General features: G+C 41.2%; 1 protein-coding gene across 2 annotated transcripts in view; it reads right to left on the bottom strand.

Annotated features, from left to right (window-relative positions):
- Positions 1-23,493, bottom strand: part of mms22l (MMS22-like, DNA repair protein) — a 166,292-nt gene that overhangs the window by 106,302 nt on the left and 36,497 nt on the right. For both annotated transcript variants that reach the window (XM_060820834.1, XM_060820843.1), the window contains exons 10-12: positions 20,318-20,497; positions 9,649-9,711; positions 2,237-2,356 (exon numbers count right to left, since the gene is read on the bottom strand). In XM_060820834.1, the coding sequence (XP_060676817.1) occupies positions 2,237-2,356; positions 9,649-9,711; positions 20,318-20,497 (363 nt within the window). The remainder of the gene's footprint in view (positions 1-2,236; positions 2,357-9,648; positions 9,712-20,317; positions 20,498-23,493) is intronic.

The following is a 23,493-nucleotide window of genomic DNA, read 5'->3' as shown; positions in this document are numbered from 1 at the left end:
AAAATCAAATGACATGAAGGTGCCGATGTTGGACAGGGGTGGACAAAGTTAGAAATGACACAGCACCAGGTTATAGTCCAACAGGTTCAACTGGATGTATTAGCTTTTGGAGCGCTGCTCCTTCATCAGATAGCTGTGGAGCATGATCAGAAGACACGGATCTTTTGCTATAAATTCTGTCTTAAGATCCTGTTCTACATCTACATTATGAAGCAACAGCACTTCAAAAGCCAGTACTTCCAAATAAACCTGCTGGGCTATCACCTGGTGTTGTGTGATTTGTAACAAAATGGAAGGAAGCAGAAACAAATGTCAATATCATTAAGTAACAATGCAGAATTTTTAAAATTCATTCAAGGGACATGAACATCACTGGCTAGACCAACACTTACTAACCATCCCTGATTGATCAGGCAGCCATTAAGGGTCAACCACATTGCTGTCGCTCTGGAATCACATGTAAGCTAGTCACCCTCTTGAAAGGACATTAGTGAACTCGACAGGCTTTTCTGACAATTGGCAACAGTTTCATGGTCAACATTAGATTCTTGATTTCAGATTATTATTGAATTCAAGGTCCTCCAACTGCCCCAGCAGGATTCAAACCCAGATCCCCAGAATAGTACCTGGGTTTCTAGATTAATATTCTGGCAATAATGCCATTAACCTTTTGCTCTACCCCCAATAGTTCTAATCTGAGTGCATCTGTGATGAGTTATTAATTCTTCACACATTTTTGAACAATAACCTCACTCTTTTTATTAGTTCAAAAAATTGGTTAAATTACTTCGTTTTAGACCATAATTTCAATTGGTTCTGGAAGAAAGATATCCACTAGACATCTTTCTAAATTAACCTTGTTGCAACCAATCCAGGGGCTGGGTGAATAAAGGAGAGGAATCAATCCATCCCTTTTCACCCAGGCGCTTGACAGATTGGGGTACTCCCATTGGAACCAAAATAAAGCTGGAGCATTTCACCTGGGATTTGGTCATAAAAGTTTCATTCATAATTATGCTCTCCATAAAATTTATAATGAGTAAAGGATAACCCTGGTTTGTTGTCTGTTACTAAGAATTCCTGACTATATACCCTGATTGATGATGTGATTATTGTGAGCCACTTGTAAATCCCCTTGAATTGGTGCCATTTCAAATTATTGTAAGGAAAGATGAAATCCACATGCAAGAGATCATTAAAATTTTCTGATCTGGATTTTTACAGAACATCAGCAACTATCATTGCTTTGCAGCTGACCACAAAATACCAGCTAATATTACAAAGGAAAGATAACATACAACAGCATACTTTCCACTAAATATAAATGCACAATGAAACATGGCACTGTTGGGACAGTAAACAAACAGTAATTTTGTAATTATTAGCTTTGCAATATGGTCTACTTTTGAATCAATTAGATGACTCTTTTTAGAACAACAAATGATCAGATATAGGCTGAAAAACATCAGGTATAGGCCGCAAAAATGGAACTGCAAATATCTCCCAATTCATTTGTTTATGAGTCTGTTTTGGAACCTCAGTGTTCTCCTGCCAAGCAAAATTATAATGCAAAGTCAACATCAAGCACACTTAGTCTGTGACCGACATAATCTAAATACTGATTTATATTGTTTTACGCCATTCATGTCTCTCAATATCTAACTATATTATTGACAAAAATTGCACAAATCCAAGTCCTGCAATTTGAATTTGATTTATATTAGGCCATCTTAATATATCCTGCATTATGTAGCATTACATCCTGATTGTTATGAAGCAGTGACGCTGACTTGGTGAGCCAATGACAGTAAACCCTGAAAGCGATGATAGAGAAGAACATCCTAATATGGGACAGTTTGTAAAGTGGCAGGGACTTACAATACCTCAATTTGGCTTGATTACCCTGCAGACACACTCACTTTCAATAACATTTTTCAAGGCTCATACCAACAACACAAAGTTTTTGCAATATATATTTCAACTCCTAAGTAACAGTATGGATCTGTTACTGTAATGCAATTAAACATTGTCTAAATCTACACAGAACATACAACTTTAACATGGCAACTGAATTCAATTATGAAATTATGATGTTGAAATTCCACAGGAACTTTGCTTTAAATATTCAAAAGATCACAATTTTTCGATGTCAACAGTTTTCAATAGTTGTAATTATCTTATTTTCCCACTAATGAAAGTTTAGGACTATTAACAGTTGTGCAAATTTTGTACTCACCAGGTGCTTACTGTAATATTCCCAGAGTATAGAAACAACATTTAGGTTAGTATCCCAGAGATTACAGAGTGTTAGGCAGCATTGAACATGCATCCGTAAATTTTCTTCCAAAATGCCAGCCTAAAATATTGAAACCAAAAGTTACGATCAAATAATAACCATAGACAATGCATTTTATTAAATATTAGATTTTGTGCATCATTTCAATGGTAGCAAACAAAATTTCACCAGTACTCTTCAGAATATTTTGAGATTGAGGATAGCTCGGTAGCTTCTTTTTTCAGGAGCTTACTCCTATTTAGGTTTCCTGAATGACATTTTATATATATTGTCAGTCTGCTCAAAACATTGACAAATGGAAAAGAATGAGGTCTGTCTCTTTCATGTTACAAGGTTTTCAAAATTATAGACCCCGATGGCAATGATACATTTCGTATCAATGAGCATGCTTTGGAAGGTATGCAGAAAAATTGGCATTGATTAAATCATGGAAGTATTTTCTTACATATGTGCTGGAACTGGAAAGCACAGAAGGAGCTGGCAAGACATACGTCATTTAATATAAACAAATGCAACAAAAATTATATTGAGGGAGAATAACAATATGTTGATACAAGTTAAATGACATTCTGCAGGACACAACTCAGGCGAGAGATTGAAGGGTTCTGATGAATCGATGGCTGAAACAATCAGAAGTGTGCAACAGCAGTGAAGAATGCAATAGGACTATCAAGCCAGACGCAAAAAGCAGTACATACAGGAAGTGATCTTGAGTTACATATGAACATCCAAATTAGGAACAGAAGTAGGCCATTTGGCCCTTTTGCCTGTTTAGCATTAAACAGAATAAGAGCTAATCTGTTCGATCTTTGAATTCCACAATCTCACCTCTGACTTGGAAGTGCACAAAGTAATTTTGAAATGGTGGCTCCAGTTATGGACTCACTCACAAGAGAGTCCTTTCGGCGTACATTTTATCATGATCATTCAGAACGTTATATCCTTCAATCAAGCCAACCTCCATCTTTTTCAACTCCAGTGCAAACTATCCTCATAAATCAACCTAACATAAAACTCCTGTAGGCTAGAGCATCCCTGAATCACCTTCAATGCATTACCATCCTTCTTTAATTCAGGAGACTAAAATGAGAGGAGTGGGAAAGGTGTGGAATCTTGTGATGGATAGTCAGCACCACTGAACAGCAGGTAAGATGAAGTAGAAAGACTAACAGTGGACCTGAGTGGGACTTGGGACATAAACAAGAGTGAGAGCATTCTAGTCCATACTTAAATGAAGGCAATAGTTAAAAAAAAACGCAATCATAAATTCTATTTACTTGACGTATGCCTGGGGATCTCAGCTCCGTGATTTGCACATCTGCACTATGTGGGAAAGCCGAGATACACCATGTGGTGTGAATGACCACACGTGCAGGAGATGTCTCCAGCTGGAGCAACTCGAGTTCCAGGTTCTGTAACATCTTTAGTTTTATATTTGATTCGTCTTGTAACAAAGGAATGGCATTTGATTAACTTTCTTAATTCCTGATTGCACCAGATTGCTGGTTCAGCATTCCCTCGAATCACTGCGTCCCGTATCGGGGCAAAACTGAAAAGGAAAAGCAAAGTCTTGCACTTATACAGTACTTTCCAGACCATGAAGTAGTTTTGAAGTTTATTCACTGGTGTAATGTTGGAAAGAATGCAACCCATTTTCCAACAGCAAGTCATTATCAAGAACAAACTGATAGTGACCAGATAATCTGTTTTTGTAATGCTGAATGTGGGATAAATATTGGTCAGTACACCAGGGATAAAATCCCACGCTTTTCTTTGATACAATGTAATGCAATGTTTACATTCACTGAAGAGAACTGACTAGGCTTTGATGAAATATTACATCCATAACATGGCATCTTCACCAGCATGAACCTGCTTTGGTATTGCAATAGCATATCCACATAAATTTCCAAGCTCAGGTCACAGTATGGGACTTGAAACACAATCTTTTGGCTCAGAGATGAGTGTGCAACCAACTAGTCACAGCTGACAGCTGGGAATTGATTGCTGGGATTGGCTACTTGAATTATGACAAGAGTCTGTGACTGGGATTGTTTACACAGGAGAACAGAAGGCTGAAGGTAAATGCATAAACATATTCAAGATCTGAAACAATATAAACAAGGTTAATGCCAGAAAACAGAAGCCATTGTTTTCAGACTTTATTACAACCTCTGTTTCCCAGCTACCAACACATCCACGCTCCCAGGAAATTGTCTGGGTCACAACCCTTCTGCTCACGTGTTTAGCCCCAAGATAAGCTCCTGGTCTCATATGCAGTCTATCACTAATTCAACTTGTATAACATTATCTAATTTTGACCTGGTCTCAGTTCATTTGCAAACTGAAACCCTCAGTCACCTCTATTTTACTTTTGTACTTGGCTGTTCCAATGCACTCCAACTCATCTCCCACATGATACGCTCTGCAAACCTGAGGTCACCCAAAATCTGCTCTGTGTCATTACTCGCATCATCCCATTTAGTTCTTAGCCATGGCATTCTTGCCCGGCACTCACTTTCAGTTAAGTCTGATTTCGAATTGATCATTTTTATCCTTGTTTTCAAATTCCTTCACAAGCTTGCTCTTCCCTACCTCTGTAATCTCCCCTGGCCCTTCAACCCTCAAAGACTTCAGGAATCCTCTCGCTCTGACTTCTTATCCCTGATTCTAACCAATCTACTGCTGGCCACCCTATTGTGAGAGCTTTCTAACTCTGGAATATTCTCCCTATACCTCTCCATTTCTCTACCTCACTTTCGTCCTTTATGATACTCCTTAAAGCCGACATTTTTGTCTAATGCTTCGGTCACTTAAATTGACATCACTTTAGATGGCTCAGTGCCATAATTTCTTTCATAATGCTTCTATCAAAAGCCGCTGTGATGTCAATATTTGGTGCAGTGTTAATAGACACTTGTTATACATACTTGCAACGCATAAAAGTGGTGTTAATTAATTAGACTTGTTCTCACCCTCACATCAGCATCCAAAGCCTTCAAAATAATGTTTAAATGCGTATCACTCAATGAACATGCTCAATAAACAGAATAATTGCATACCCACCACAGCTTATTTCAAATTCACTCCAAGAATATGGATGTCACTTGTTCCACCAGCATTTACTGCTCATCCCAACTTGCCCAGGAGAAGATGGTGGTAAGCAGCCACCCATGTCCAACATATTAAAATTACATTAAACATTTAATAGGAAAACCACACATAATTAAGCAGCTGAACTGAACACACTGAGAGTGACTGGCTCAGCTTCAGAACATTTTGAAGCTGCAAACCCAGTATGACTACCAAACAGACAGGAAAATCGCAAACACTGAAAATCTAAACCAAAGTAGGGAAGTGCTCAAAATACAAAATGGAACAACTGACCACGAATTTGCAAGAAAAACCTAGCCCACATCAGGATTAAAGTCATGATTTTCAGGAATGTAAGTGAAAAGACACTGGAATCAATACATGAAGTTATCTTCCATACAGTCTACATTAGCAGAAAAAAATTAATGAATGTGAATGTGAATAGTTTTATTGTCACATGTATTCAAATGAGTACAGTGAAAGGTTTACAGTCACCACATTATAGCACCATCTTAGGTACAAAGGCACCTAGGTATAGATACTTAAGATCAAATTCTTAGGAAATAAGAAAAACAGAGAAAAGTAAAGAAGCAAATATTACAGAAGTAAATTGGAAAAATAAAGTAATAAAAGTACAGTATATCAGTCTTTCTGACACAGAACAACGCAATACCTGGGCTCAAGGGAGATCTCTTCTTCCTCATTGCTGCCTGCACCAGACCTACCAACGTAGAGGTCGCCCCATTTTAGGCATCAGCTCTTAACCAATGGACCCACTTTACTGATGCTGCTAAACCCACACTTGCCTTGAAACCAAGAGTCCCTGGCTCTGCTGCCAGGCCAGGCCAACACCGTGCCATGGATCCCACTTCGGCTGCAAATGTCGCCTTGCCGGTGCTGTCCATATTGGAAGAGTCCACTTCTGTTGACGCTGCCATCCCTGATCACTGAAGGAGCTGTGCTGCTGCCAATGGCAGCCCTAGAACACCTGCAGAATGACCTTGCTGTCTCTGGCATATGCCTCACCACTGGCTGGCCTCCTATTGTCAGGAAATCGTCCTTGCTGCTGCTGCTGCTGTGAACAAGACACGTCCTCTCCTCCATGTGGGCCCTCTCACTGCCAGGCAGGTGCTGCTGAAACAGCCCGCCACAGAGAAGAAGCAAACAAAATCAGAAGAGAAGAAAATAAAGCAAAAGGAAAGAGCCCAAGCAAAAGCAAAACAAAGGAAAGCAGCTGGGAACGAATGGGCAAGAATCCACACACAGCTCTGTTACTCTGCCACCATTGCGCACCGGACTTAAAACACTATACCTGTACCCTTCAAATCAAAGTAACAGATTATGTCTACTTCAATTGTCTAAATTCCTACATTGGTAAGTGAAAAACCTATTAGATTAGACTTACAGTGTGGAAACAGGCCCTTCGGCCCAACAAGTCCACACCGACCCACCACCCACCCATACCCCTTACCTAACACTACGGGCAATTTAGCATGGCCAATTCACCTGACCCGCACATCTTTGGACTGTGGGAGGAAACCGGAGCACCCGGAGGAAACCCACGCAGACACGGGGAGAACGTGCAAACTCCACACAGTCAGTCGCCTGAGTTTAATTAAAATAAACTTTAAGATATGAAAGAAAAATGTAATATTACACCCACGATATTTCCAGTAGCGAACTCTCAGTAGATGAGGGGACCACGCCAGAGGTTTGCACTGGGAGGCCTTTGCTCATCGAGCTCTGCGTTGGTTGCTGCGGCCATCACTTGTTTCAGGTCGGTGCCTGGAGACACTATTTCTGAGGATCTGCAGCATCCTGCTCATTGAATGCTACCACCTCCAGGGTCAAGCCAGACGACAGCCTGGTACCTATTGGCTGGCTGCAGGGTTGTAGCAGTGGTCAGGCCAGGCCAGGCCTGTGTGGTGTTGGTCACACCTGAGCTTCTTGGTATTCCCTCCCCTCGCCCTGCGAGGGCAGCCAATGCTGCCGGAGTTCTCATAGAGGCTCGCACCTGGTGAGGTAACCTTGGCATTGTTGTGGGCTAGCATCTACCATGGCAGCCCCATAGTTGTAATGGCCGCTTTGGAGGGGGAGAGGACTGGAGAGCCAAGATGAATCCTGGCCATGCCCTTTTGACAAAAAGAATCAAGGAAATCAATGGAGCAGCTGAGCTCAACTGGATCTGTTCCAGCATGGTCCAGTAGGTGTAAAGGCTGTAATGGCCTGTGTTCTTTTGAGGGATGGGGAGGGGTGAATGCTGTTAGACAGTAGCTGCAGTGTAGACTATTAGGAGGCTGGAAGAATACAGGAAGCCAGACAGCATCCATTCCTCTCCTACATGCCCATCCACAGCCTCCTCCATTGCCATATTGAATCAGCACAAATTGGAAGAACAGCACCTTATCTCCCACCTGGGTAGCCTACGGCCCGGAGGACTCAACATTGAGCTCTCCAATTTCAAATAATCTCCTTTCTCATCCCCTGACACCCTTTCCAGCCCCTCCCCCTCCCTTCCATTCCTCTGATCGACCCTTCTTTCCAGCTCCTGACCAGATGATCCCTCCCATTGGTCAACCAGGTTGTACCCTCTACCTGTGTTCACCTCAGCACTCCGCCCTTTACCCCACCCAAAATCCTCGCCTACTCCCACTTTATCTACAGCTCCCCTTATCCCCACTCCCACTCCTGAAGAAGGATTATACCCGAAACGTTGACTTCTCCATCTGCCGGTGCTGCGTGGCTTGCTGTGTTTTCCAGCCTCCTGCCTGTCTAAGATTCCAGCATCTGCAGGTTTTTTTTGTCTCTCACTAAGTAGCTGCAGTGTGGCCAGAGGTGGGAGGTGACTCCAGCGGGCGATCTGGGGACTGGTGCTTGGGGTTTCCTTGCTGCAGCTTCCACACACCGGAGCTGCACTCGAATTCAAAAGGTGATGACAGGTTCAAATCTGCCAGCGGGACAGGTTGCACCAAATGGCACCATTTGCATTAGATAAAATACTGGAATAAACAATCTTATCACAAACCTTGTACCGTTCAACAAGACTTCTGGTTCTAATGACTTAGCAGTATTAAAGCAAATCAGTGCTAAAAGGGCCAACTTAAACACAGAATCCCTGAACATTTCACTGTTACCAGTTCCAACCAATCTGTACTCTGCTCAAAAGCTGTTTAATCATCTGTCAATTAGTCACTGATTGTTAAAAGCTAAATCTAATTCCAGGTGAGAAGTCAACAAGTTAATTGAGAAAGTCTGCACTAAATAACAAAGAACTACAGTTAGCAGGACTTCTACAATGTTCTGATGTAAATTTTAGCTTATATACATAGTAACTTCAAACATCAGTGTCTAAAGGGTATTTTTGTGTTATTTAAGCACTTAACTTCCACAGCAAATATCAGTCTAGCATAAGATAACTAATATGCTGGAACTCCCAACAATCAGGTAATAAAGCTTCTGTGCTGAGTGCATACTTTGTAATAGATTCAACTAGTTATGATGATTAAGGAGGCATTTAACATGCTAAAAATCTATGTTCTGTTTATAATACTATTCCTTCATTCATATGTGTTTTTAATATGTTTGTTACTCAAAACAATGTCAGTTTGTAAACAAGCAGCTTACCAAAGATAAGAAAGACCAAATGGAATATGGGACTAGAGTAATGATTTCCCCAGGATATTGGATAATGCTGAAATCTGCACAGACACAGATAGCAAAGGCTCACATATGAGAATCACCTAAAACAAAGTTTAAGTATTGAGAGGAAAAAGCTAAATGAAGCCAAAGTGCAAACCAACATCACTAATGACAGTTTTATTAGCGTAATCTGCTGGCAGTTCAGGGAATCTTGCTTACATATTAGCTTCTGGGTATGCTTACAAGCACTTTTAAAGTAATGTCATTTGAGAAGTGATTTTTGACCATGTGAAAGAAACAATAATATACAATTATTAATGAAAGCTATTTTGTTTGTACCAAGTGTGACATGTACAAGCAATCATGATATGGAAAATACTTGCATGACTCTGCACACTTCCAAATACATACATGGTAAACAAGGCAGTCATAGCCAGAACTTCCTTCAGGGTTCTCCTGAGTGCCCTTCTCAATTTCATTGGGGAAAAATAAACAGACACACGAATAGTTGGAATTTAAACCAATTTTCCTGAAGCAACAAATCAAATGCACAAGAAAATTTCTAACAATGATACTTAGACTTTATAAAATAAATATTCGATATAAGCAATTTTACATACCTGGTTATTTGAGGATAGTTTCAAAAGCTCCTCTGTAAAACTCCAATTGTTTTCAATTTGTTTCTATATTGTACAAACGCATTTAAAATGTATTAGCAGGATTTTAAAATCAAGGACCTTTTTAGAATATTAACATGACAGAGCAGTGTGTAAAGGAAACTGTCTTAACAAATCTAAATCGTGGTTGTGAATTCAATTTAAGTCTTAACAAGTATATTCTCTCTCCTCATTACACTGTGTGAATCAAACTCTTCTTGGTGAATGTCAGCCTAGTCCCCAATATGGCAATATGCAAGTTCATAAGGACCGGTGTGGGAAATGGACAAATTTACGTACGCATACTAAAAGTATTCTTATAAAGATGGGCAACTTTTTAAAAAAATTATGGGACTGCATTAGTTCTCTAGATGTCTTTTAGACAACTTCAGTTCCTGATGCTATGAGGTGAGACCGCTGCCATTTCAGCAGCAACACATTCGCACTAAACCACTGCACTATTGCTAACCGCAAGGATACAAGTTGAGGGAATTCAGACTTCTCTACTGGGGAAAAGAAAACTTGCCTTTAAATCTGGTGCCACACCCAAAGTTGGAAATTCATTTAAATAAATCTGCTTTCAACCATGAAATAGTATTCTATTCCCAGGTGAATAATATGTTTCCTTTTTTATGTTTTGTTGACGGTAACTAATGAACAAAAGTCTTAATGCACCAAAAGGCATTTGCACATCAGCAAATTTGGAACTGAATCCCGTGTATACAGAAATGTGATGCTCCTTGAGATTTCAATATTATGACAAATCTCATAGTAACATGTGCCATTACACACAGGTTTCAATCAAAACATAAAATGAATAAATCTGGCATGAATACTGCACGTAATTGTATGACCGACCAGGCAAAAGTTCATTTGCATTTGTAGTATGCGATTGAATGCTACTGAAAAAATAAAATACAGTGACATTAGACTGATAAATAAATGGAAAATATCTTACTTAGTAAATAATTATTTAACAAAACTCATTTGCTTTACAAATGGACTGTAGGTGAACTGAAAATGACCACAATGGCATTCATATGGATTAACTGTATGGGATACAGTATTCCCACCAGAATACAGAATTACAATACAGAATTAGCAAAAAATGCTGGCCTTTCCAATAATGATGACATGGAAGGATGGAAGAAAAAGCAAGTTAACATTTCCTCTTTCAGCCATGCAAAGTTATCATTTCTTCTGGCAGCTTCAATAATAGGCATGAACACTGTTACAGTAATAATACATTTATCACAATAGCATAACCTGACTTTTTTTTTAAGAAAAGTTAAAATGCAAACTGGAAATACTCAGCAGGTCAAGAAAAATATCATTGAGAGAGAAACAGAGTTAATGCTTCAGATTTTTGACCCTTCAGTAGAACTGGGACAAGTTGGAGTTGTAACAGGACTTAAGTAAAGAGGCAGAGATAGTAGATGGGAGACCAAGAAAGCAAAGCTTTGAGACAGAACAAATGGTGGCACTCATGATTAAATGCTGAAGGAGATGTAAATGCAAAAGCAGATGAAAATGCAACACATACATGAACCAGAATGGGTCCAGAAGAGCAATATATGAACATACAAACTGATTGTAAAAGCTTTGAAGCATACGTGAAGAACAAAAGATTAAGGAAGACAAATGTAGGCCTCTTGCTGTCAGAAACAAGAGAAATTATAATGGCAAACAAAGAGATGGAGGATGAATTAAGTTTTATCTTCATAAAGGATCACAAATAATATCTCAAAGATAATGAGGAGCAAATGGTCTAGCGCAAGGGAGAAAAGAAAGGAAATCCGTATTATTGGATGCTGGGTAATCCAAGAGAGAGGACAGGAAAAAATACTGGGAATAACAGGCCGCTCCTTTGAGTATTTAGGTGTTGGAGGTGATTTCCTCAAGTTCCAGGAGCAGCAATTACTGCTTTGTATGCTGTTGCATTGTTTTGGAACTTCGGAGGTTAAAAAAAGTCAAAACAACAGCAGTTTTTAAAAAGGAGAGAAACAGACAAAGGAAGCACATGGTGACGTCAGTGCAGGTGTGTGAGAGAGAGAGAGAGCGAGAGAGAGAAAGAGAGAGAGAAAGAGAATGACAAAGAAAGAAACCCACACTGCTAAATGAAACAGTAGTGAGCCTGTACAGGTACTGCCTTTGCTGTTTTAATTCATGTATCGCTGGACATCAGAGTGCATCTGGGAAAAAGAACAAACAGTGAAATTCACAACTAATCTTGGAGGAACCTGTGTGGGAGAGGTCACAGCACAGAAACAGATATGTGAATATTTAAGTATGGCTTTACAGTAAGTCTGCAGTAGTAAGTAGAGTGTGGTCTATCTTGATTATATGTTATACTGAGATATGTCTCTTGGTTAAACTTAAAAAATATAAGCCATAAGTATTAAGTTAGCCTGGAGCAGTGTTTCGTAGAGGAATAAGACAGTGCTATTTTCTTTGTAGATTGAAAGTAGCAAAAATGGCCTTCAGTAGAGTGATATGCTCTTTTTGTCAGATGTGGGAGTTTAGGGAGAGCTTACGGGTTACTGAGGATTATATCTGCAATAAATGATAGGATTGAGAATCCTATCAAATCAAATGGATCTGTTGAAGAGACAGTTAGAGGCAATGAGGAATTTACAAGAGCAAGGGAATGTGATGGGTGGCAGTTATAGGAAGGGAAAAAGGTTGCAGATACAGTCACATTGACAGGCTAACTCCAGGAAAGGTAAGAGAGGTAGGCAGGTAGTACAGGAGACTTCTGTGGCTATCTCAGTTTCAAACAAGTATGCTGCTTTGGAAAATGTAGGGGGTGATGGATTCTCAGGGGAATGTAGCATGAACAGCCAAGTTTCTGGTATCAAGACTGGCTTGAATGCAATGAGGGCTACGTCTAGTTCCAAGAGATCAATAGTGTTAGGAGATTCTCTAGACCGAGGTACAGACAGATGTTTCTGTGGCCAACAGCGAAAGATCAGAATGGTATGATGTCTCCCTGGTGCCAGGATCAAGGATACCTCAGAGAGGGTGTAGAATGTTCTCAAGGGGAAGAGGGACCAGCAGGAGGTCATTGTCCATATTGGAACCAATGACATAGGATGGGAAAAGGAAGGGATTCTGAAGGGAGAATATAGAGAGTTAAGCCGGAATTTAAAAAGGAAGTCTTCGAGATTAATAATATCTGGATTACTCCCAGTTCTGTGAGCTAGTGAGGATAGGAATAGGAGGATAGAGCAGATGAATGTGTGGCTGAAGAGCTGATGTATGGGAGAAGGATTCACATTTTTGGATCATTGGAATCTCTTATGGGGTAGAAGTGACCTGTTCAAGAAGGACAAAGTGCACCTGAATTGAAAGGGGACTAATATACTAGCAGGGAGATTTGCTAGAGCTGCTCAGGAGGATTTAAACTGGGAAGGTGGGGGGGGGGGTAGTAGGACCCAGGGAGATAGTGAGGAAAGAGATCAATCTGAGGGGTTGAGAGTAGAAGCAAGTCTAACAGTCAGGACAGGCAGGGACAAAGCAGAAAACAAGGTAGGACTGATAAATTAAACTGCATTTATTTCAATGCAAGAGGCCTAACAGGGAAGGCAGATGAACTTAGGGTATGGGTAGGAAGATGAAACTGGCTCAGGGTTGGACAGGACTGGCAGATTATTGATTATTGTTCCAGGATACAAAGCTATAGGAAGGACAGAAAGGGAGGCAAGACAGGAGGGAGAGTGGCATTTTTGATAAGGGATAGCATTACAGCTATACTGAGGGAGGAATTTCCCAAAAATACATCCAGGGGAGTTATTTGGGTTGAACTGAGAAATAAGAAAGGGATGATCACCTTGTTGGGATTGTATTATAGACCCCCCAGTAGTCAGAGGGAAATTGAGAAACACATTTATCAGGAGATCTCAGCAATCTGTAAGAATAATAGGATGGTTATGGTAGGGGATTTTTACGTTCCAAACTAGACTGGGACTGCCATAGTGGTAAGGGTTTAGATGGAGAGGATTTTGTTAAGTGTGTACAAGAACATTTTATGATTCAATATGTACCTACTAGAGAAGGTGCAAAACCTGACCTACTCTTGGGAAATAAGGCAGGGCAGGTGATTGAGGGGTCAGTGGGGGAGCACTTTAGGGCCAGTGACCATAATTCTATTTGTTTTCAAATAGTGATGGAAAAGGATAGACCAGATCTAAAAGTTGGAGTTCTAAATTGGAGAAAGGCCAATTTTGATGGTATTAGGCAAGAACTTTCAAAAGCTGATTGGAGGCAGATGCTCGTAGTTAAAGGGACGGCTGGAAAATGGGAAGCCTTCAGAAATGAGATAATAAGCATCCAGAGAAAGTATATTCCTGTCAGGGTGAAAGAAAAGACGGGTAGGTGTAGGGAATGCTGGATGACTAAAGAAATTGAAGGTTTGGTTAAGAAAAAGAAGGAGGCATATGTCAGGTGTAGAAAAGATAGATCAAATGAATCCTTAGAAAAGTATAAAGGCAGTAGGAGTATACTTAAGAGGGAAATCAGGAGGGAAAAAATGGACCATGAGATAGCTTTGGCAAAAAGAGTTAAGGAGAATCCAAAGGGTTTTTACAAACACATTAAGGACAAAAGAGTAACGAGGGAGAGAACATAACCCCTCAAACATCAACAAGGCAGCGTTTGTGTGGAGCCACAGGAGATGGGGGAGATAATAAACAAGTATTTTGCAACAGTGTTTACTGTGGAAAGGGACATGGAAGATTTGGAATGTAGGAAAATAGATGGTGACATCTTGAAAAATGTCCATATTACAGAGGAAGAAGTGCTGGATGTCTTGAAACGCATGAAAGTGGATAAATCCCCAGGACTCTGTGGGAAGTTAAGGAAGTGATTGCTGGGCCCCTCGCTGAGATATTTATATCATCGATAGTCACAGGTGAGATGCTGGAAGATTGGAGATTGGTTAACGTGGTGCCACTGTTTAAGAAGGGTAGTAAGGACAAGCCAGGGAACTAAGGGCCAGTGAGCCTGATATCAGTGGTGGATAAGTTATTGGAGAGAATCCTGAGGTATAGGATGTACAATGATTTGGAAAGGCAAGGCCTGATTCGGGATAGTCAACATGGTTTTGTGCATGGGAAATCATGTCTCACAAACTTGATTGAGTTTTTTGAAGAAGTAACAAAGGGGATTGATGAGGGCAGAGTGTTGGGTGTGATCTATATAGACTTTAGTAAGGCGTTCGACAAGATTCCCCATGGGAGACTGGTTAGCAAGGTTACATTTCATGGAATACAAGTAGAACTAGCCATTTGGATACAGAACTGGCTCAAAGGTAGAAGACAGGGCGGTGGTGGGGGGTTGTTTTTCAGACTGGAGGCCTGTGACCAGTGGAGTGCCACAAGGAACAGTACTGGGTCCACTACTTTTTGTCATTTATACAAATGATTTGGATGTGAGCATAAGAGGTATAGTTAGTAAGTTTTACAGATGACACCAATATTGGAGTTGTAGTGGACAGCGAAGAAGGTTACCTCAGATTACAACAGGATCTTGATCAGATGGACCAATGGGCTGAGAAGTGACAGGTGGAGTTTAATTCAGATAAATGCGAGGTGTTGCGTTTTGGGAAGCAAACCTTAGCAGGACTTATACACTTAATGGTAAGGTCCTAGGGAGTGTAGCTGGACAACAAAACCATGGAGTGCAGGTTCATATCTCCTTGAAAGTGAAGTCGCAGGTAGATAGGATAGTGAAGAAGGTGTTTGGTATGCCTTCCTTTATTGATCAGAGTATTGAGTACAGGAGTTGGGAAGTCATGTTGAGACTGTACAGGACATTGGTTAGGCCACTTTTGCAATATTATGTGCAGTTTTGGTTTCCTTCCTATCGGAAAGATGTTGTGAAACTTGAAAGGGTTCAAAAACGTTTTACAAGGATGTTGCTCCTGTTGGAGAATTTGAGCTTGAGGGGAGGTTGAATAGGCTGGGGCTGTTTTCCCTGGAGCGTCCGAAGCTGAAGGGTGACCTTACGGAGGTTTATAAAATTATGAGGGGCATAGATAGGATAAATCGACAAAGTCTCTTCCCTTGGGTGGGGGAATCCAGAACTATAGGACATAGGTTTCGGATGAGAGGGGAAACATATAAAAAAGATATATAAAAGAGACCCGAGGGGCAACTTTTTCATGCAGAGGGTGGTACATGTATGGAATGAGCTGCCAGAGGAAGTGATGGAGGTTAGTACAATGCAACATTTAAAAGGCATGAGGATGGGTATATGAACAGGAAGGCATTGGAGGGATATGGGCTGGGTGCTGGCAGGTGGGACTAGATTGGGTTGGGATATCTAGTTGGCATGGACGAGTTGAACCGAAGGGTCTGGTTCCATGCTGTACATCTCAATGACTCTGGTAGACAAACAATATTGGGGAAATTGACGTTATTAAAGGCCAACAAATCCTCAGGGCCCAAAGTACTTAAGGAAGTGGTCCTCGAAATAGCGAATGCATTGGTGATCATCTTTCAAGATTGTACAGATTCTGGATCAGTTCCCTTGGCAGCAAATGTAACTCCATATTTAGAAAAGGTGGTAGAGAGAAAACAGAGAATTATAGACAGGTTGACCTCACATCAGTAGGAGCCAAATACTAAAATCCATTAAAAAAGAGCAATTGGAAAACAGTGATAGGATTGGACAAAGCCACCATGAATTTATCAAAGGAAACCATGCTTGACAAATTTACTGGAACTTTGCAAGGGTGTAACTAATAGTTATAAAGGAAAGCCAACGAATGCAGTTGACTTGAACTGTTATAAAGTGCTCGATAAAGTCTCATTTAAGAGATTAGCATGTCAAATTAAAACACATGGAACTAGGTATAGTGTACTGAGATGGATAGAGAACTGACTGGCAGACAGGAAACAAAAAGTAGGAATAAACTGGTCTTTTTCTGAGAGGTAGACCATGACTAGTGGGGAACCACTAGTGGGGATCTGTGAATAGATCCCAGCTATTCACAATATATATGAAGAATTTAGATGGGGACACAAAATGTAATTTTCAAACGACACAATTCTAGGTGAGAGGGTGAATTGTTAAAAGAGATGCAGAGATGATCAGAAGGATTTGGACAAGTTGAGAATGTGAGCAAATGAAATTGTTGATGAAAATATGGAAAAATGTGAGGTCATCCACTTTGGTAGCAGGAAGGTTATTATGGGAATGGCGATACATTGGAAAAAGGGGTGATGCAGTAAGACCAATGTGTCCATGTACACCAGTTACTGACAGTAAGCATATAGGTGTAGCTGTTTGGCTGCATCTTAATTCATACACTGTACTAGAATGGTTAACAGCTGAGTTTCTACAAGGATGGTGGGAAAACCAACAGTGCAAGGCAGAACCAGGTGTTATTCGTTATGAGGAATCTGGTGATATGGGCCCCCAAAATAATTGCTTGATCTTCGTGGTTATCAAAGCTAGTGAATTAAAGACAAAAGGGAGAGCAATGATACAGCCTAATCAATACAACCCTTGGATAATCTTACTGTCACAATGGCAGGAGAATTTCTGCAACTTTTAAGAGAAAACATGTAAAAATAAGTGCTTTGAAGACATCAGCAGCATAACCTAAAAACAACTATCGTAGAAGCAGGACCCTGAGGTCAGAGTTCAGAGAAGACCACATCCAGTTGTCTGACTGAAGCTGGGCTGGCTACCCCTCAACAGTGCATGTTACACTCAAGTCTCATTAATGAGCCTGAGGCAGCTCTGTTCTCAACATGATATGATTTTATCATGTTGAGTTAAACTGAGTGAAAAATAAAAGAGGTGGATTGCAATAATAGTATAGGCTGTAATCATTGTGTTTGAGGCCAAAACATTGAATATTTTGAAGAAATAGATGGATATAGTTCTTAGAGTTAAAGGGATAAAAGGATGCGGGAACAGAATACAGAGTTGGATGAGTAGCCATGATCACATCAAACAGTAAACAGATTCAAAGGGCTGAATGGCCTACTCCTGTTCCTGTTTTCATGTTTCTATGACAACAGCAGAAGCATCAGCAGTGCCAAAGACAAAATTGAGCAGTAGTTATAGCCCAAAAATGTTGAATATGGTGTTGTCTCCAGAAAGCTATTAATCAAAAGACAAGGTGCTGACCCTTGAACTTCCACTCAGTTTTATTAGAACAGGTAGGAGACCAAGGCCAACAAAATCAGAGTGGGAATGGGCCAGTAAATTATAATAGCCTGAAACTTAGATTCCTGCTTTTAACCTGGGTGGCAATGTTCCACAAAACAACACAAGTTACCATTTATCACCCAATGTAGAGGGGAACTTATCTTGAACACAAATGCATAATACTGTATTGACAGATGCATACGTAAATTCCTGCTTCACCTCAAGGGAATAATTTGGACCTTAAAGAATGTGAAGGAAGGGTAGGGTTCTTAGTTAGGTGGAGAAGCAGAGGGATCTTGGGGTGTATGTACATAGATCTTTGAAAGTTGCCACTCAGGTGGATAGAGCTTGTAAGAAGGCCTATGGTGTATTAGCGTTCATTAGCAGAGGGACTGAATTCAAGAGTCGTGAAGTGATGTTGCAGCTGTACAGGACCTTGGTAAGGCCACATTTGGAGTACTGTGTGCAGTTCTGGTCGCCTCACTTTAGGAAAGATGTGGAAGCTTTGGAGAGGTTGCAGAGGAGATTTACCAGGATGTTGCCTGGATTGGAGAATAGGTCGTATGAGGATAGGTTGAGAGTGCTAGGCCTTTTCTCATTGGAACGGCAAAGAATGAGGGGTGACTTGATAGAGGTTTATAAGATGATTAGGGGAATAGATAGAGTAGACAGTCAGAGACTTTTTCCCTGGGTACAACAGAGTGTTACAAGGGGACATAAATTTAAGGTGAAGGGTGGAGAGTATGGGGGGGATGTCAGGGGTAGGTTCTTTACCCAGAGAGTGGCGGGGGCATGGAATGCGCTGCCTGTGGGAGTGGCAGAGTCAGAATCATTGGTGACCTTTAAGCGGAAATTGGATAGGTACTTAATCTAGGATAAATGTTCGGGCCTGTACTGTGCTGTATTGTTCTATGTTCTATGAAGGTGGTGAAAGGACAGCTGTTATATCTCGGTGCTTGCAATGAGAAGATGGCGTGAGAACAGACAGTGAAAGAGTAATGGACAGGGTGCTGCAGACAGAATAATTTCCTTTGAATGATGAAAGGTGCAAGAAAATGCTGCTTGGTCATGGAGGGAATAATGACAGATGTTCTGCTCAATGTGGAAGTTGCTGGTGACGGAGGTAAGGACAAAGGAAACTCTATCATGGGCCTGGAAAAAAGGATAAGAGGTGAGTGTTGAAGCGATTGACAAGGCATAACTATGGTGACAGGTCAATGAGCACTGCAGAGGGGAATACTTAACTGAGCAAAGAGACACATCAAGAAGTGTTGCATTTGCAGATGAGATTAGATTAGATTAGATTACCTACAGTGTGGAAACAGGCCCTTTGGCCCAACAAGTCCACACCAACCCTCTGAAGAGTAACCCACCCAGTCCCATTCCCTCTGACTAATGCACCTAACACTAGGGCCAATTTAGCATGGCCAATTCACCTGACCTACACACCTTTGGACTGCACATCAGATGTGATGAAGAATGAGAGCATACATAAATATAATACACTCCTTAAAGGAAGCATGGTGGAACTGGGGAGGAGTGTAGTCAAATTATCCGTGGGAGTTAGGAAGCATATAGTCAATATTGAATATTATGGTAAATATATATATGGACACTGGAATCAGGGAAATCAGAGATAAGCTATAAAAGGTGAGTGAGGGTTGGAAATGGGAAGCAAAGCTGCTGAAGACAATGTGAGCAGAGGCTGGAAAGGATTAAAGTGGACAATTGTGTAATAATCATCTATAAGTGAGAAGATAATTGGACAGGGAAAGAAGAAAATCAGCAGGAAATGAATGTGGCAAGGATAGGCTGAAACAATGGATCCAACAGGACTTTCCTGTTTGTTGATTTCGGAAAGGTAGCAGAATCAAGTTGTGTGGGATTAAACGATCAAAAGGTTAGAAGCCATGGGAGATGGCTCCTCAGAGATCACTGACAGTTTGGGAAATTCGATGATGGGGTTATGGTTCAAGAAAAGCAAGAGGACCAGTCAGTTAGTTGGTTCTTGAACACTGCTATTTCCAGCATTTCTGCTCTCATGCCTCCCCCTTCCCATCCCTACTGGAGAAATAATCGGGATCCTCCTGTCAAAACTCCACTTCCACAAGTCTACTCTCTACAATTTGTCGTATGCAGCAACTAAGGATTGTCTTGCAGAATGCCACTGATGAGAACCATGGCAGCTCCCATCCAACACACACCAACAGCATACTGTATCCAAACCATACTGTATCCAACACACACCAACAGCATACTGTATCCAAACCATACTGTATCCAACACACACCAACAGCATACTGTATCCAAACCATACTGTATCCAACACACACCAACAGCATACTGTATCCAAAGAAGCCAGAATAAGGATATTCTATGGTTTGTGCTAAAGAAGAGCAGTTCAAGAAAAAAAGTTATTTTAAATCTGAAGTCAAAAAGCAAAACTCCTGAATTCAAAATCTTCAGACTGTACCTTTTCACGTGGAGCTCCATTTCTATCAAACATGTAGAGCATTGTAAGGTGGGTAACCAGCCACCAACTGAAACCCTGAGGATCCTTACAACGAGTGGCATCAGATAGGCAAGCTCCTTCCACACCAGAAGCCACTTGCAGCAGATTTCTGAGGTGATTGCTACAGCAGCTCCAGAAATTCTATCATAACAAAGAGAAATATTCAATTTTACTGGCTTCCAACACAGTGGCTGCAAAAAGTGAAACTTGACAACACATTAATTTTAACAAAAATAATGAAATTTGCCTTATTTCGTGGAAAGAGCTTGAGTATTGCTGAAAAAGACACATTGTGAAAGCTTCCTATCTTGCTTTTATAAGGACAATTCACAACCAATGCCCATACAAAGGGATAACGATGTTCATACAACGTGAGAGGGAAATGCTATTTGATTGGCAAATAGACGCAAATTGGTAGTGGCAGTGTCAATTTAAGGTTGCCAATTAATAATCACTGACAGTTAACCGTCAAATTTTATTTATATTTTAAATGAGGCTGGTTGCCTGAACAGTCAAGGCACTACCCGAAGGGCTTATGCCCGAAACGTCGAATTTCCTGTTCCTTGGATGCTGCCTAACCTGCTGTGCTTTAACCAGCAACACATTTTCACCCGAAGAAATGAGTCAGACAATGGCTGTCACCCATTTTGTTGCACTGAAATGGACATCGAGTGTGCAAACACTTTGAATCTACAGCAGGGCCCTGTGTTTAATATATGTTATATACAGCTGTCAGTTTTGCTCCTGAAGAGTACTCAGTCAATCTTAGAATCCCCTGGAAGGGGAAGGTATCTCAAACATTTGAGCAACAGTTGATGATATCTATTGGTAATACACTACTATCATGTAGTACTGACACCAGTGATGCTTGCCATTGATAGAATGTTGCCATCAAGTCAAAAAGATAGTTTGGCTATCACACAAATGAGTAAAGTTGTATAAAAAAATTCAATGCAACATCATGCTCATTTTCTCAGCCATATGATAACTCATTTGGTTCACTAATGTCCCTCAGGAAATCTGCCATCCTCACCTGGTCTGACTTACATGTGACTCCAGCCCAACAGCAATGTGGTTAACTCTCAATTGCCCACTGAAACAGCCAAGCAAGCCATTCAGTTGTACAATTGCTGCAAAGTCTCAAAGAAATGAAACTGGACAGAGCACCTGACATCAACCTAGGCACCAGAAAAGACAACAACAAAAACAGCCCTGTCAACCCCGCGAAGTCTGGAAGCTCCTGCCAAAATTGTGAGAGCTAGCTCACAGAGTAGTCAAGCAACAGCCTGACGTAATTATACTCATGGAATCATACTTTACAGACAATGCCCAGACACCACAATAACCACCCATGGATATGTCTGCCCAACCAGCAGACAAATCCAGCAGAGCTGGCAGCACAGAGGTATAGAATCGGGAAGGAGTTGCCCTGGGAGTCCTCAATATTGACTCCGCACCGCATGAAGTCTCATGGCTTCAGGTTAAATATGGGCAAGGAAATCTGCTTATTACCATGTCTTGTCCTCCATGAGCTCATAAACCGGTACTCCTCAATGTTAAACAACACTTGGAGGAAGCACTGATGATAGCAAGGACACAAAATGTACTCTGGGAGAGGGAATTTCAGTATCTAACACCAAATGTGGTTCGATAACATTATTACTGATCGAGCTGGTCGGATCCTAAAGGACATAGCTGCTAGACTGGGTCTGCGGCAGGTGGTGAGGGAACCAACAAGAGGAAAAAACATACTTGACCTCACCCTTCCCAATCTGCCAGCTGCAGATACATCTGTCCATCACAGTATTGATAAGAGTGACCACCTCACAGTCCTTCTGGAGATTAAGTCCCACCTTCACATTGAGAATAACCTCTGTGCTGTGCGGCACTATCACATTGAGAAATGGGACAGAGTTTGAACAATCTAGCAACTCAAGATGGGCATCATGAGGTGCTATGGGCCATCAACAGTAGCAGAACTATACTCCAGCACAATCTGTAGCCCCATGACCCAGCATGTCTCGCATTCAACCATTACCATCAAGCCAGGTGACATTCCTGATGAAGGGCTCATGCCCAAAACATTGATTCTCCTGCTTCTTGGATGTTGCCTGACCTGCTGTGCTTTTCTAGCACCATACTCTCGAGCCAGGTGATCAACCCCGGTTTAACAGAGAAAGCTGGAGGCCATGCCAAGAACAGCATCTGGCATACTTGAAGATGAGGCATCAACCTGGTGAAGCAACCAAACAGGACTACTGGCATGCCAAACAATATAAGCAACAAGTGGTAGACAGAGCTAAGGGATCCCACACCCAACAGATCAGATTTAAGCTCTGCATTTCTTCCATATCCAGTCGTGAATCATGGTGGACGATTCACTGGAAGAGGAGGGTCCACAAGTATCCCCATCCTCAATGATGGAAGAGCCCAGCACATCAGTGCAAAAGAAAAGCAGAAGCTTTCGGAGCAATCTTCAGCAAAAAGTGCCGAGTGGATGATCCATCTTGGTTTCCTCAGTGGTCCCAGCAACACAGGTGCCAGTCTTCAGCTAATTCAATTCACACCATGTGATGTCAAGAAATGGTTGGAGATACTAGATAGTGCGAAGGCTATAGGCCTGACAACATTCCAGCAATAGTACGGAAGACCTGTGCTCCAGAACTTGGCACTCCCTTAGCCAATGTATTCCAGTGCAGTTACAATACTGGCATCTACCTGACAATGTGGAAAATTGCCCAAGTATGTTTTGTACAGTAAAAGCAAGACAAATCCATCCTAGCCAATTACCGCCCAATCTGTCGTCTTTCAATCATCGGTAAAGTGATGTAATGTGTGATCAACAGTGTTATCAAGCAGCACCTCCTCAGCAATAACCTGCTCAGTGACACCCAGCTTGGGTTCTGCCAGGACTACTCAGCTCTTGACCTTGTTACAGCCTTAGTTCAAATATATGAAAGTTTTTTTTTGGTTTGGTGGTGGGAGGTGGGGTCATGGTCTTTTTTTTTGGTTTGGTGGTGGGAGGTGGGGTCATGGTCATTTTTTTTTGGTTTGGTGGTGGGAGGTGGGGTCATCGTCAAATTCCTGAACAAGGGCTTATACCCGAAACGTCGAATCTCCTGTTCCTTGGATGCTGC

Source organism: Hemiscyllium ocellatum, chromosome 3 (genome assembly GCF_020745735.1).
Source record: "Hemiscyllium ocellatum isolate sHemOce1 chromosome 3, sHemOce1.pat.X.cur, whole genome shotgun sequence".
NCBI lineage: Eukaryota > Metazoa > Chordata > Chondrichthyes > Orectolobiformes > Hemiscylliidae > Hemiscyllium > Hemiscyllium ocellatum.
Note: the sequence above shows the minus strand (reverse complement) of the source record. Positions and strands in the feature narration are given on the sequence as shown.